At 44.6% G+C, this 16,447-nt stretch overlaps 1 protein-coding gene across 8 annotated transcripts in view; it reads left to right on the top strand.

The window, feature by feature from the left end:
• The first annotated feature begins 1,424 nt into the window (after positions 1 to 1,424).
• The window catches only part of MKX (mohawk homeobox), a 108,718-nt gene continuing 93,695 nt past the window's right edge, over positions 1,425 to 16,447 (top strand). For 5 of the 8 annotated variants that reach the window (XM_072651819.1, XM_072651813.1, XM_072651821.1 and 2 more), the window contains exons 1-3: positions 1,425 to 2,091; positions 5,187 to 5,456; positions 7,991 to 8,150. In XM_072651819.1, coding sequence (XP_072507920.1) covers positions 5,266 to 5,456; positions 7,991 to 8,150 — 351 coding nt within the window. In that variant the 5' untranslated portion in view covers positions 1,425 to 2,091; positions 5,187 to 5,265. Of the gene's footprint in view, positions 2,092 to 2,837; positions 2,934 to 3,518; positions 3,831 to 5,186; positions 5,457 to 7,990; positions 8,151 to 16,447 lie in introns of those variants that run through there. The other 3 variants (XM_072651816.1, XM_072651814.1, XM_072651815.1) reach the window with 3 other exon arrangements.

The raw sequence follows: 16,447 nt of genomic DNA, 5'->3' as shown, positions 1-16,447 counted from the left end.
GATGGTTAACATTTGGCTGGCGTGACATATTTTCTAATTTGGGGAGCAAGTCTTTAATTTTTGCCTTTCTGCTTAGATTACATTTGAGCCCCCCTGATTATGTGTCCAAGACCGTGTGGAAAGAAAGTATTTTAAATTTCAGGGGTCTTCTGAGATTAATAGTCTCAGAAATAACATTTTTAAAGATGAGCTTTTCAAAGATCTCTAGGCGGCCTTGTCTTGGACTTGCCTAAGTTTGGAGGTGAAGAACTAAAAATCCTCCGGGTTTCTGGTAACTCGTGTTTTTTATTCAAGAAGCAACAAAAGGTGTCTTTGCGATGGAGTTGGAGGTCCAGTCAGAGGAAGCCAAGAGGGTAAACACAGACGACTTGGTGAGCCAGGCTGGAGGCTGATAAGGAATTTTTGAGTCCCCTTGCTTGGCCAGTTCTGGCGCTTAATCCTCAAAAACTGGGATATGGGATGGGTTTTAAGTATTCAATTAGTTTCTTAGGTATTGACTGCAAACATTTTGGTGATCATTTTGCCCAGTCACTCGTTTATTTCTCTATTTTTCATCTGGGCTGCATTCGAGCTGTTGGGAACTCCAGAATTTCCCCTACTTTGCTGCACTTGTCCCCTCCCAACCGTCTCAACTCGCCCAACCCTATCCTCATCCATAATCCTGGTTTGCTAAAACTAATTTTGTACTCAAAATGTGTTCCCTTCGAGAAGCGTAGGCAGCGTGCCTTGCTACAGAACCTACAGTGAGGAAGACCTAAGTTCAAATCTTTCTTCTAACGCTTCCTAGTGGTGTGAACCCGTCTCCGAAACTCAGTGTCCCCATGTATAAAACAGACATCCTTACTCTTGCAGCTTCTACCTCAGCGGGTTACCGTGAGAGTCAAATGCGGTTTTCTACGTGAAACGCTTTATGAACTCTGAACCCTTCTATAAATGTCGTTATCATTTTAAGAAACTAAACCTCAATCTTGCCTAGTGTCCCCTGCTCGTCCGACGCTTGAATGACACCCACATCTCCACAGATTTTCCCTTCTTCCCTCTCCCTGATACATTTCCCGACAGTCTCTTATTCACTCAGACACAAGTGCCCGATCTCCCCACTTTTTCGTAGCTCTTTCAGCGCAGGCAGCCTGGGAATGGCACTGACTGCATGTCTGATGCCGGGGAGGGGAAGTGCATCTCCGATCTGAGAGAGAAGCGTAACCACGGAGGCTAAAGGGTACCAGTGTCCCCGGGGGACAGACACACGGCCCGATTCTCTAGAGGTTCCTGAGTGACAAAACAAGCACGGAAATGTGGGTTGTGCCTTTAGCGGTCGAAGAATACTAATCCTCTGGGGACAGTGTCCTCTCCCTCATCCCCTCTCACCCCCGTCCTTTTCCCTTTCTTCCTACTAGGGCACGTTAGACATTTAAACAAAACCCGTCTCTCAACCCAAAGAAATCCCGGAAAGGACACATCACTAGACGCCCTTGGCAAAAATTTGTCCCGGAGGTGGAGGCACTGGTGGAGCTGGGTCTTCGGAGGTACCTCGGTATGGTAGTGAGTTCCCCATCTCTTTAGAAGGCCTGTACCCAGGGCCCACGAGTGATTTGAATTCTTCATGAAGACGAGGAGCATTAACTTCACTTGATTTTGGAGTAGGGACAGGGGTGGGGATTATTCGTCCAGGTTAAGGAACCTGTGTTAGGGTCCCCTGAGGGCTGCAGGGAAGCCCACCCGGGCGCCCCTCTCTCAATCAGAAAGAGCGCTGGCCCCGTAGGCGGCAGACAATATCGGAGGGAGTTAACAATCGCCTCCACTGTGTGGCCGAGCGTCCTCCCCTCGGCGAGGCCCGGGAAGGTGGATTCCGCAATGGCAGGATGTTCATGAGCTGAGCTCTGCAGCTGAGAAACATGAGAAGGTCTTTCTATCCATGTTCCGGGGCCTCGCACAGCCCGCTTGGTAAATAAAGCGCGGAGGCGGACGCGGTTCGTGTGGTTAGCGCCCGGGATCTATGCATAGAAAACATGTGGTGGGGATGGGAACGGGCATAGCAACCAAGCTGGATTATCACCCGCGGAAGAGAGCCCCTGGATCCCGCGGCAACAGGTACCTTCCCGAGATTGGGGTGAAGGTGGGGGAGTAGCAGCTGTCCCCTAAAGCGGGTTCGGCTGCTCTGGCCGACTGTGCGTGATGCAGGGCTGAGAAGGTGAGCGGAGTGCACCCCGCACCACAGCCCGGCCTCCCTCCCTCCCTACTGCCCGGCGGAGGACCCGGCTGCAAGCGCTAGACTGGAGGGCCGACCAGCGCCGGGGCAGCCGCGGGCCGAAGCCGCTGTCCGCTCGGGGTCCCGCGTGCGGGCCAAAGTCGCGGCGTCTGGCAAGGTCTACCCCCGCGCCCGTTCGAGCGGTGGCGGGGCGCGGACCCAAGCCCGCCAGTCTGTAGCTTGAGAGCCGAGGAGATGTCGGGGAAAGGTAGAGAGGTCCGTGGGTCGGGGAAGTCGAGATTACCTCTGACAGCAGCTCCATCTTCGATGGGTGACTCTCAGGGGAGCGAACAGCCACAGGCTCTGGGACCCAAATCCAGGGTTCAGGTGAACGAGTAAGAGTGCCAGGAGAGATTGGAATAAACTACCTGGAAACCCGGCACGGGGCATGGCGTGGAGCTCAGCCATTCACTCGCGGGAGACCCCGAGTGGGCATTTAAACTAGGAACTGGCGGTCTCGCTTGGTTAGCTCACGATCACGAAGGCAGTTCGCTTACTAGCCCCTTCGCTTCGGGACCTCAAGAGTTACCCTTTCGCCTGCCTTTCCCCATTTTTCTCAATCACTCCCCCAACCCCCAACCCTGCAGCCGCCACCTCCATCCTCACCTGCACCTCCCGGCCGGCTTCTTTAGTCAATGGGAATAAACAAAGCCACCATCAAACGCCAACACCCACCCCCCACCAGGTAGTAGCGAGTGGCGAGACGTGTGTATGTAAGTGTGTGTTGTTGTTGTTTTTAAAGTTGAGGATTTTTCTTGCTAATCCCGGAACGGTGGAGGTGGGGCGGGAAGCGCGGAGAGAGGGAGAAAGAAGCAGCTTGTAGCGCAGAGGCAGCAAACGGTGGAAAATCTGAGGATGTGACTGTCTTTCAAATATCTATCCAGTCTCTCTCTCTCTCTCTCTCTCTCTCTCTCTCTCTCTCTCTCTCTCTCTCTCTCTCTCTCTCTCTCTCTCTCTCTCTCTCTCTCTCTCTCTCTCTCACACACACACACACACACACACACACACACACACTCACACACTCACAGTGTGATGTACCTGTCTGCTCCTGGAAGACTCAGACATCAAGTCATGCTGTATTTTACCGTGTAGCCAAGCTGACCGTCTGAATTACCTCCTTACAAATATTGACAGTGGCCATCTTTTTAATTTCTGTGTGCAGAGCCCTGAATACCGTGGAAGGGCTGCTGTGGCTGCTGTGGCTGGGGGTGATGGGCCGGGAGAGGGTGGGCGAGTGTGTGTGTGTGTGTGTGTGTGTGTGTGTGTGTGTGTGCGCGCGCGCGCGCGCGCACACGCGCGTATAAACGCGGGGGGTGGGTGCGGACGAGAGCCAAGGCGACATCTAAGGCAGCCTCAACCGCTACAGGAAAGGAGGTGGGGGCTGATTTTATGAAACAAGAGATGCCCAGAGACTCTGGGGAAGGGGGGACTAGGAGAGGGGAGGGGGTGGCGAAGGGGACCAGCCACAAGCCGACGTTCAATAATACAGCTCAAGGTTGGGCAATGAGAAACTTTCCCTAACGTTTCCCTGGTGGCGGTCAAATGCATGCTAGCTGCAGACAAAACATCACGCCCCTCGGAGGTGAGCGTGGCGGTCTGTTTCTGTTTCCACGAGGCTGCAGCCTCAGCCAACAAGCGGCGGGTCTGCCTGCCTGGGGGGTGGGGGAGGGGGAAACGGGGAGGCGGCTGCCTCTGTAAGCTTGGGAGAGAGAGGAGAGGAGGAAAAGGCAAAGGTGGGGCCCTGACTGCCCGGGGAGCAAGCTCCCTGGACTCCTTCTTCCCCGCATCACGTCTGCAGCCTTTGAAATGCTCACCGGGTGCCCAGGGGGAAGGGATCTAGGAAGTGGAAACCCGGTTTCGCCGAATGACTTATTGGTAGGGAAGCAACTGACCAGGCTCCTCTACATCCTCCAGAGATCTTAGATCTGGGGCGGGTGTGTGTGTGTGTTTGTGTGTGTGTCTGCGTGTGTTTGTGTGGGTCTGTGTCTGTGTGTGTCGGGGGATGGGTCGAAGAAGTGGGGCCTGATATAGCGTGGAGGACCCTGGGGATTCACTGTCCAGAGGGAAAGAGAGCTTGGCAGGACTTTCTGGGTACTGCAGCGTCTGCAGAGATGCAGAGGGGACTTTGACCCAACCCTGACTGAGTCCACTTTCTAGGTCTAGAGTCAATCATTCTTTATCCTTCAATTTCAGTCCTCGGCCCTGATTTCTTAGTACAGAATCGAGACCAGTATGGAGTTTGTGCCTAAAAACATCCGGAAGGACACAATAAAAATCCCCCAGTAGTGGTTAATCGCCTGATTTTTCAGGTTATTGATTCTCGTGATTCTGCCCTCCCAAATGCAGCCTCTACTTTAACTTCCTCGGGAGCGGGTCTAGACTGGGGAAGACTGAGGTAACAGCCTCTGCCTTTCCCGTCTTTTGGCTCCCCCCTCCCCAATCTTCTGCAGAATGAAACCTCTGGAAAGGATGGCTGTTTTCTAAAATCTAAAACTCCTCATGATGGGAAGGGGCACTCTAAATTATTCCCCGATCCTCACACCTAATCCTTGGAGGAAGACTGGGGGTAGTGAGTAGGGTGTCTGTGGGTAACTGTTCAGCGGGAATGCAGGGTGATCTCAAGAATAAACAGGAGCAGACAGTCAGTAGCCCTGTAGGGAAAGTTTGCCCTGCAAAAGGAGGGTGATGATCCGAGGATGGCCTGACAAGGCGGATTCCCCCGCCCCCCAGCCCAGGTGCGATGCAGTCTCTTCATAACGTTTTTCCATCTCCCTCAGCCCTCTACTCCCACTCCCCCCACCCCCACCCCCAGCCCCAGACTCTTTTCCGAGCCAGATCTCTGGGCCAAGCTAGCCTCGAAATCCCTCTCTCAGCCCTGGGGACTCGATGGGATATGAGCTGTTTCCTCGGGTAACCCGATGCGCCTTCTTCTCCGCAGAAATCAAGTCATCTGGACTTCCAAACTGCACGTCTCCTAGTCGCTGCGGCCGCAAACCTACGGCCTCCCAGCTCGGACCATGAACACCATCGTCTTCAACAAGCTCAGTAGCCAAGTGCTTTTCGAGGACAGCGGTGCCAAGGACAGGGAGCGGGGTGGTCGACCCTACAACGGGGTCCTGGATGGGGCCCACCACCACCACCCGGAGGTGGTCATCCCCGACAGCCCATCAATCAAAGATAACCTCAGTCTCAGACACAGAAGGACAGGGTATGTATCCCCTTCTACTAACTCCCAACCTTATGTAGTGGGAAAGTGAATACTGTGTGTGTGTGTGTGTGTGTGTGTGTGTGTGTGTGTGAGAGAGAGAGAGAGAGAGAGAGAGAGAGAGAGAGAGAGAGAGAGAGAGAGACATTCAGACAGACAGACAGAGAGATAGAGACAGAGAGGGAGAGAGAGAGAGAGAGAGAGAGAGAGAGAGAGAGAGAGAGAGAGAGAGAGTCTGTTGAAAGAGCTCGGAAGCATGTTTCTATCCGTCAATGATTTAAACTAACTGGTTCTCATCCCCGGGATCCTGCGCTTGACTTTTTAAGATTTTCACCATCTGTTTCTCAAGACACGATCAGCTTCTAACCTGATTTACTTTCTACACTGGTCCATCCCAATCTCTTTAATAGGCCTAATTTAGGGATTCTATAAACCCTCAATCCCGCATCCCCCTTCCCAGCTCAATTGCGGCTGAGCATCCTAGAAGCAAGGTTGAGAATGGCTAAACTGCATTCCGAAAGCAAAGCCAGGGCCCGGAGCCCGCGGAAAACTGTCTTTGTCGCTTCTCTGAGAATTCTCTTTTTTCGACTTTGATTGGGCTACCAGAGATTCTCTAACAGATATTTTTTTTAAAAGAAAAGATTTTTTTTTAAGTTTCATTTACAGCCTTCCTTCCTCCATTTCTTCTTCTTTCCTTCTTCCTTCCTTCCTTCCTTCCTTCCTTCCTTTCTTTCCTTCTTTCTTTCTTTGTTTCTTTCTCTCTCTCTCTCTTTCTTTCTTTCTTTCCTTCTTTCTTTCTTTTTGTCTTTCTTTCCCTCCTGTAAGCTAAGAACTTTTACACAGGATGACTCTTTGGAGTGCATCCCTTTTAAGCGCCAACCTCTGCAGAGCATCTGGCCAGCTGTGGGCAAACCTAGCAGGGCAGAAGGAAGGGCAGCCTCTGGGTGGAAGGAAACGCGTGCCGACGGTGACCGCACTGGAGTTCCAGCTCTAGTGAAGGGGCTGCTGAGGGGGAAGAGTGGGTGGACGGCGGCTGAGGGGAGGTTTAGAGACCATCAAACATTTCCGAGAGAGGGACCGAGGCACTGACAGAAGCCTAATAGGGTTTAGCGCCCGGCCAGCTGGGTTAACGTGGGGCATGTGCAAGCTGTCCTTCCCCTGGCACCTTCACAATTGCAGCAGCTCCTGCGCTCCGCGGCGTTGCTGCTCGGGAGACTCGAGGTTAAGTTTCATCAGAAGTTTATTACCCGCCGATTCCGACGGAATTAGATTTCAAATGAAGTCTTTTAAAAGGCACAAACCCAAAGGGGCCGCGAAGCAGGCGACAATCTGGAGACGGCAGCCCGAAGCTCCGGGCGGCCCGCGGGCGACACCTCCCGGGGCTGCGGGGCAGCACAGCCACCCTGCGCCTGCTCTGTCGGCGGCTCTCAGCCTTAACAAGCGTTTTATTGGAAACATTGCTGGGCCGCCTTTGCGTCTCCTGGTTCCTTGTTTCCCTAGATCTGTTTCTTTCAACGAGGCCCTTCCTCCACTATCCGCTCGTCTTCCCGCAAAGTCTTCAGCTCTGTTGGCTGCTAAACTCCTCATTACTACCCACTCGTATCCCCTTGTTGGAGCCGAGAGGAGTGCTAGGGTGCTAGCCACGGTGCGCTTTTATTTTGTCCCAGTTTCTGCCTGCAAGCTTGGGAATAGCATTTATTTTGACCTGTAACCATATGGAGTAAAATTGGATGCGAGAAACATCTGACACTAAAGTCTGGGTTCCCTGAGGAAAATTCAAGGAACCGGCGAAGGTCCTAGACCGTTTACTCCCCAGTCGGGCTGCTTAGGAGACCATGGTTGGCAAGAAGGACCACGCTGCAGCTGGGCAGTCAAACGCAGGCCCCTCCGAATCCCTCCTCTCTCTCCAATCACAGGCACGCGCGCACACGCACACACACACAGACACAGACTCACAGACACACACAGACACAGACACACAGACACACACACAGACACACACACAGACACACACACACACACACACACACACACACACACACACACACACCTCTCCCCTTAAGGACAATCATATTGGAGGACAGGCATATGCAAGCGCACTGGAACACTCCCCCTTCCCCCCATAAAAGGTATCAACTTCCATTCACTTCTCCTTCCCCTACCCTCATTTATCTTTTTTGTTTCCAGCCTGTTTGCTTCCCTGTGGTCTGACACTGTGATTCTACTTTTTCTGTTTGTTTGTATCCCTGTCTGCTGAAGGCTACTGTTGCCAGTTGATCTCTGAGTCTGGATCCGGGATAAAGCAAATGCACACTTGGGAAAGGACCTAACCCTTGAAACGGATAAGCTCTGTCCCAATGCATTGAGATTAGACATCCTGGAAAGGGATAGGAGTGGGCAGTGATGTTTTTTCCCCTCTTCAGCCCTTTCTGGACAGAGGAGGCAGAGTATCTGGACAGGGGAAGGAACTTAAAAGGATCTCAAATTATTTGTCATACTGTACAATCAACCCTGTGTCTTCTCTTTGGTTTTCCCAGGGCTCGGCAGAACGGAGGAAAGGTGAGGCACAAACGGCAGGCCCTACAGGACATGGCGAGGCCCCTCAAACAGTGGCTTTACAAGCATCGAGACAACCCATACCCCACCAAGACCGAGAAAATCCTCTTGGCCCTAGGCTCCCAGATGACCTTGGTGCAGGTAAACCAGGGCTTACTTGGGCCTATTATTTTCTAAAGACTTGCCTGTGCCAAGCATTAAGTTAGCCTGGTTTAAGAGCAAGACCCTTAAATTTGGAGTCTGAAAACCTGGGTTTAAATTCCATCCTTACTGTGTGTCTTGGGCAAGTCTCTTCCATTCTCTACTTCCATTTCCTCACCTATAAAAGGAGAAAGTTGGCCTTTAAGGAACTTTTGAACCAGGAATCCCATGACAACATCAGTTATTGCATGTAAAGCAAGGCCATCTTAAAGGAGAGTCAGAGGAGAGGAAGACTTTTGGATTAAAAATGTAAAGCTGTGAGGGACCTTAAAGACCATCTTGTCCAATTTCCTCATTTAACTGATGAGGAAATTCAGGGTGTGGGATGTGAGTTGCTCAGAGGTCACCCAGGTACTAAGTGACCAAGGCACTTTTTGAACCCAGGTCCTGTAACTCCAGAGTCTGTGTTCTTTCCACTGTCCCACACTGCATCCACAGTCTTACATCTAAGACATCCTTTCACCAGATGCTTGTTCCACCCCTGTCCCAGCATGGAGAAATTCATGGGCCTACTCACAATTGTAAATTGCAAGTTTGAGTTTCTTAGGTGTCCCATGGAAGGTTGATTTATGAAAATGTAACTTAGAAGTTGTATAGACCCCCTCAGATGAAATAGTGCAAAGAATACTGGACAAGGATAGAATCAGAACTCAATTCATATCTCTTTAGTATTTTGTAAACCTTGGGCTAGTCAGTTTTACTTCTTTATATCAGTTTCCTCATTTGTAAAATTGGGAATATGCCACCTCCCTGTGGACCTCACAGGGTTGTTACAAGAATGAAATAAGATAAATTGGGTGAAAGTATCATGCAAACCATAAGAAACCATAAGTTAGGCGCATGTCAGGTCAGACATTGATTTATAGAATTTGTGTGTGTGTGTGTGTGTGTGTGTGTGTGTGTGTGTGTGTTGTGGGGAGGACTTAGGGGACAGAAGAGTTCTCGATGTAAGTTTCCTGTGACAATCTGTTTTGTTTTGGAGGAAGGAGGACTGTTAACATTCCTTCATAAGTCGGAATGACCTTGTCATATTCAGAAAGTGGTAGAAATCTTTCTTTCCCAATGATGATGGACTCATGAGTTTTTAACAAAGTAGTAGGAGGGAGAGAGGATAATGAAAAAGACAGGTCACATATCTCAGAAATAGGGCTGTTTTGCTTATGTGAATACGATGTGAATACGAGGCAAGCCCTGAAGCACTGGGTTGCTAAAAGAAATGAAATGACTGAAATGCCTGAAATAAATGAAAGGCAACATTCTAAAGTATTCAGGAATAATCATAAGAAAATTCAGAAGTTTGACATGGGTCTTATTTTGTACTCTTTTTCTTTTCTTGAGAGTTATGAAACAATATTTTCTGAATACTACTGGGCAGAAAAGGTCATTTGCAGTGTTGTTTTTTAGTAGGAATTTATTTTTGGTAGTGCTGGGTATGAGTGTTGGATGAGAGCATTAATAAAGGTTCAGATCACAAGATGTATGTATGAATAAATTTAATTAGACTTTTCCAGTTTCTTAATAAATTATACAAATTAAAAAATTACTCAGCTTCTGAAAACAAATCCAAATGACCAAATATTAGCATGACAGGTGCCGTTTATTTTGAGAGTACAGTTGCTTTTAGAGATGTCTGGGTGCTAGACAGTGATGGGAATGGTACATTGGTTTATTTTCATTGGTTCAAGGCAAACACACAAAAATACTTTGAATAAAGCCATATTTCAACATTTGGTATATTTTTCAAGTTGTAAACGAAGAAAACTTATGTTTTTATTTAGCCTTTTAAAAAAACTCAGCAGTGACTAAAGCTGCAATTTGTTATTAGCAAGGATATTTAAGTTTGGTTGGCCCAGTCAAATATTTTGATTGGAGCTGGAATCAAAGCATTTGTCATTTTAATCAGGAGTAAAAATAATTTGACACACATATGTGGTGGTTCAAATCCACATTACTAGCATTTTTTAGGGTACATGTCATGATAGCTAATTTATAGGAAAAATCCTTTCCATTCAAGATGTTCATTTTTCTTTCTCTTACATGTAAGCCCTAATAAATCAAAATTGGCACCGAAATGGAGAAGACCACAGAATGTCTCACATGGGTTTCTAAATGAAGCAGAAATCATGATTTATGGCAATAAATAATACCTGTTTCATAATATACAAATTGTGTGTTTAATATAGTTGGTTTCAGGAGCTTTGAAGTGGGAAAAATACAAAGTTTAGTTAGAATAACTGATGGGCTCTCTGTCTAAACCAAACTGACATCATTTGGGTGCCGCTCCTCTAATACAGGCTCCCTGGACATCTGCACAAGGAAAATACATAATACATAGTCTGGGCAACCAAAGCAGATCTTGAACTGAGAAAGGGAGATCCATTATTTAAGTACTTTGTAGTGCAATGAAATTGACATTTTGATTCCTGTAAATCAGAAACCAATTTACAGAGGTGTTGGGGTATCCTAGTGGGTAAATTAGTTTATGTCTAGCCTTTCTCCTTCTCTCTCAAAAATCTTTTAAGAGCTTACTCCAAAGGAGTAATGACTAAGAGTAATTTTACTCCTAAAATTGTTTTCCAAAGTGTCTGTGGTATGAACTGAGTGAATCTGACTCACGATGTCCCCATTTTAAAACATTTTCAGGAATCGCAAATGCAGTATTTTATTGATATTATCATAGTAACATATGAAGGCATTTGTCTGTTGATAACATAGAGGGCCAAATGTAAATGATTGTTATCTTTCTAATCTGTAGAAGTATTAATAGACAGATAGATGCACACACACATATACATATGTAGATACACACATGTGTGTAGACTCGTATATACATGTACATATATAAACAAATATATACATGTGTATATGTGCATATATATATCTACATATGTGTATAAAAATATATAGAATGTGTATATATCTATATCCAGAAAAGTTTCTCTTATCTTCATGACTTTACTGTCATGTCATTATATGTTAGCGTGATATATGATATAAGCCAACTGTGAAGTCACCTGCTCATTCTTTTGCTTAATTGCCTTGTAGAATGTCACGTATTTTGATATTTCCTTTTATATTTACAGTTTCCTTTTGAGTGGGTCTTTCAAGGTAGGAAATTCGAATTCCCAGGCTTTTCGGAGTAGTTTTATCTATTTTATCTACTCTTAGATAATAATAATAATGTTTGAAGTGGATTGTGTCTTTCCCTAGAAGTTAATAAGAGAGCTCAAAACTTAAATGGAAATAGATTAATGGTAGAATAATGGACACATTTACTTTATGTGCTTTATCTCACTGAATACTCATGACAATCCCAGGAGACAGCCACTATTCTTATCTTCATTTCATTCTGATAATGACTTTTTGTACTTGGGATTTTCTTGGGGGGTGGTCTGAAGCTGGGATGTCATTATGCAAAACAGAGGTATCAAACTTCTTGTTAGTGGTACACATGGCCCACAATATAGTCAAGTACAGCTCAGACCAGATTAAAGTATGATTGGAAAATGTTTAACAAAGTAAATTAAAATACAATAAAACATATTTAAAATTACATTTTAAAAGTGTCGATATGCAGCAGGCAGAAATCCTTAGGTACGGTTAGTGGCCCCGTTTCTATTTGATTTTGACATCGCTTGGGTAAAGCACTCCTCAGCAAAGAAACACCCTCTACCAAAACAGACCAGGAACGGTTGTATAACTTAGTGAATTACTGAATTGTCTGTGTCCACTGAGAAGTTAAGAGACTTGCCCAAAGCTCCACAGCAGGTATGTGTCAGAGGTTGTTTTTGAACTTAGGCAGATGGCTGACACTGAGGCCAGGGTCCTATCCATAGTGCTAGCCTGCCTTTCTCTTTCATAGTAGTAGGATAATAAACCAAAGCCTATACTCTCCCAACAAAACAAAAACAGAGCTGAACATCTCAATTAACTTATGTTTCTCCATTTTATCCCTCCCATTAGAATCAGCAAGCTGGCCTAATTGGTCACATATTTGTTATGCTTTCATTCCAATTATTAGTCTGGAATATTTTTATTTCTTATTTTTACTATTTAATTAGATTTAAGCATTCGTGTGTATATGTTTGTGCTGCGTGCATAAAAAGGGACAGCCAAAGAATTTCCTTTCCAAAACAAAATAATAATAGCCATTTCATGGGGTAAAATTGATTTGCTTTTACATGATCAAGACCATGAGTATATGTGGCTGAGATTTTCATAATGTACAAGTTTATATAAGGATGGCTCTGAAAGGGTGGAAATTAGCTAATTTGTTTTCTTTCTAAAGAATTCTTAATTCTTCTTGATCGGTGATGTGCAAAGAATTGGACTTGAAGCAATCTTTTGAGAGAGATGTAAGTGGGGAGAGTCTAAGGATGTCAGTATTTTTATACTGACAGTATTTTTATGTCAGTATTTTATGCTGGATAGAAATTAAATTAGTCTAACATATAGGGGTATAGAGTGTGATCTCCCACTTGTTAGGATTCCTTAATATTTCATAATGATCCTAAAGTATAGTGCTTACAGCGTTCAAGATTATATCTCAAAAAAAGAATGCTAAAATTCTTTCCTTTTTGTTAGAAAGTTCAAAAGTATGAGGTTTTTCATGTACAATTGAAAAAATGTTAAGAATTAATTCAGAAGAGTAGATGTCTGCTACCTTTTCAATAAGCTAAGGACATATCCATGTAACAATTCTCATTAAAGGCAACTGATTGGATTCAAATTTTACCCAGCACCCTCCTTCATTTTGGTTTCTTCCCTATGCTTGCCTTTAAGTTGGCAGTTTGTAAGCTTCATGGTAACTGGTAAAATTTTTAACTAAAGCCCAAATCAATCTATTTGTATTCCACATAAATTTAGAGTTATCTGCCATTGTATGTAAGTCCCATGATAAATATTTCAGCTGAATAATTTACAATAAGTTTGTTAGTTTTCATGTATTATAAGATGGACAACGTCCAAGCTAACTCTTTAGGTTTACTGCAGTGATTACCATGTCAATATGATGGATGCAAAGAAGCATTAGAGTAGCATGAAAATTACCTAGTTTTCTCTGCCAGTTAAAGTCTGGGACTTCTAAGCTGTCACTATAAAATACAGGGTTTTGTAAACTACAAGTTTGACTTGAAAGTGCCAATTCAAAGACCACTAGACTCACGCTGGAACCTTGTTGCATGTAAAAAAAGACTTTAAGGACAATCATAATGACGCACTGAAGGCTAAGTTCTAGGGAAAACGTTTGAATCAATATTTTTACTATCATTAATAGAAGAAACTTTAGTTTAAAGTAGAAACTCTATACGTGAAGGTTTTATTTCTCTACCGTGGTTACCTACCTCTTCGTCAACTATTTGCATCTTGACTTGGGGCAGCTAAGTGGAGCAGTGGATCGAGCACCAGTGCAGGAGTCAGGAGGACCTGAATTCAAATCTCACCTCAGACACTTGACACTCACTAGCTGTGTGACCTTGGGCAAATCACTTAACCCCAATTGCCTCATCCTGGGTCATCTCCAGTCATCCTGATGAATATCTGGGCACTGGATTCAGATGGCTCTGGAGGAGAAGTGAGGCTGGTGACCTGCACAGCCCTCCTTCACTCAAAACAAAGCCAAGTGCAAGTCATGTCATCATTTCTCTGATGGCATAGTCTTCTTAGGCAGCGAAGGATGAACACACACACATCTTGACTTAAGCACCTGGGATAAATTCAGGTCTGGGGTCCATTCTGAGTTTCAAATACAATATTTAGTTGACATTATGAACATATTAACAGACTGAACTTCAATCAGTCTTGTGAAATCAGTTTGGAAATATCCCTTCTGTGTTTGTATTAGACTTACAAAATCTTAGAGTTCAAAGGCTTCTCTGAGACTAGTTAGCGTAATGTTTGTCTGAAGCATAAATTCCCTCTCTGGCATTCTTGATCAGTGGTCACCTACCTTTTGTTTTTGAATGTCTCCAGGAATAAAGGATTCATTAACTCTCAAGGCAGTCCGTTTTTTTAAAAATAGCTCCAGTTGTTAGGAAGTTCATCTTTACATTAAGTTAAGATTTGCTTTTCTGTAATTTACATCATTTCTTCTGGAGCCCAAAAGATAAATCTAATCCTGTCTCCCAACATGTCATATATTTAAATGTCATGGTCCATGCTCCCAACCCCAGAAGTAATCTTTTATGCAGCTAAATATCCTAGTTTCTTCAACCAGTTCTTGTATAATTTATTGATCTGTACTAGCTTGGTGACATATTCTAAAACACTGTGATACCATCAATATCTGTTAGGGTTCTCCTCTACCCTAAAATGTTAGGCTAGTTTTTCCCTAAAAGGGTTACCATTTCCCTAGAACTTGATTGGCACAGGGTCAAGGCTCATACCATGCCTCTCTTGACCTCAGGTTTCCTGGTCACCTAAGGGCATAAAAACACCCACCCAGTTAGGATCCTTTAGACTTGACAGATGTCCCAAGACCACAAGTCACTACACCTTGCCCTGCTGATCAGATGTAATCATATGAAGAAGACCATATGTCTACCCAAGCTAAATGCCAAACTATCCTTGCTAAATATCCTTTCCATGCTAAAGCTAAATAAACCAGTTTTGTTAACTGCTGAATGACCTCTGAGAACCTCATTTCTCCCCTATGTGGAGCATGAATTAACAGGGTCGCAGAATGCCTGCCTTGTTAGGCTCGCCCCTCATGAATGCCGTACTCCAAATATAGTTTGACTAAGGCAAAGCTTTACTCTAGATGTAACCTGATCCAGGAAATAGATGGTAGGATTATCTTCTCTTTCATTCTGAATACTCTTCTTTCACAAATGCCCCTAAAGATCATGATAGGTTTTTTGGCTGCCAAGTTATCAATCTGATTCACATTGACCTTGCAGTTGCTGAAAAGCCCTTACTCATTTTCATGTGAATAAAAGTTAAGCTAAATGCTCTAATCCTCTGCTAATAAAGTGATTTTTTTCATCTATGAGCAAAGCGTGATGTAATTCCTATAATTCCTGGGAATAATATTTTGCATGTACTTAAATATTTCATTTAAGTTAAAGTGTCTGTGATCTCCCTGATGTGGATACTCACTTCGCTGATGCAGGTTGCAATCCAACCCATGTCTGGAACTCTTCTCTTTTGAAACTGCTGTCCACATTCTCCAATATATCTACCACTGGAGGCCCAATTCGTATTCTAAGGGCCTTCATCTAGACCTTTGGACGTTACATGGACATGCAGGCTTTCTATCACTTGTCCTTCATTCTCTGTGGCACTGGCTCACATTCTTTCTTGATCATATGTTTGTCTTTTCCCGATTTCTCCTATGCGATTCTTCATTTGTAGTACATGGCAGCTTGCTTATACCCAACATGAGCTTCCCCGTTTGTCCTTTGGGCAGTCCTAAACTTCTGTTCTCTGGAATCTGTGGAATTCCATGACTTAGCGTGATATGTCACTGAAAGAATATTGCTAAAAATTAGGAGCCTTTTAAGAAGGAAATCTTGGGCTCATTGAAAAAACTGCAATTTTCCAAAAGGGATTCTGTCCACTTTTTTCCATCTCACTATTTGCAATGTCTTTCTGAAAAAAGTATTCATGTTGTATAGGCATGAGGCTCTGGAGTAGACTGAGAACTTTTGGCCTTTCTCATTTTTTATTCCTGAACCATATTTTCTGATATAGTTTGCCTGCTTTTCTTATACACACCTTTGCTTTGAAAACCCCTAATATCAAAGTATGTATCAGTTTCAGTTGGAGTGTTTTATAAGTTGTTAAGAGAATTATTCTATATCCTGCTGTTCTGCCACAGATAGTGGTATTAAAATGCAATTAGTTTCTTGGCGGTATTTTTGGAAATGCTTATCCTGAACACTACAATGCAGGATGACCAAATTTCCCATGAAATGATGTTTTTTGTTGCCTTTGGATGCATGATAAGACTAATCCTGCCAATTCCTTTAAAATGTGGTGCCCAGAACTGAACGCAATACTCAAGGACAAAAATACAGTGGGAGTATTACCTTCCTTATTCTGGACACAATAACTCTGTGAATTCATTCTCAGATGGTTTTAATTTTTTTTTTTTTTGGTTGCCATGTCACACTTTTGACTCATACTTACCTTGGATTCAATTAGAACAGCAAAGATGTGTGTGTGTGTATGTGTGTGTGTGTGTGTGAATCTTAGTTAAGCCAAAATCTTCCTACCTTCCTCGGTGCAACTGATTATTT

This window comes from Notamacropus eugenii, chromosome 3 (genome assembly GCF_028372415.1).
Source record: "Notamacropus eugenii isolate mMacEug1 chromosome 3, mMacEug1.pri_v2, whole genome shotgun sequence".
Classification (NCBI taxonomy): domain Eukaryota; kingdom Metazoa; phylum Chordata; class Mammalia; order Diprotodontia; family Macropodidae; genus Notamacropus; species Notamacropus eugenii.
Note: the sequence above shows the minus strand (reverse complement) of the source record. Positions and strands in the feature narration are given on the sequence as shown.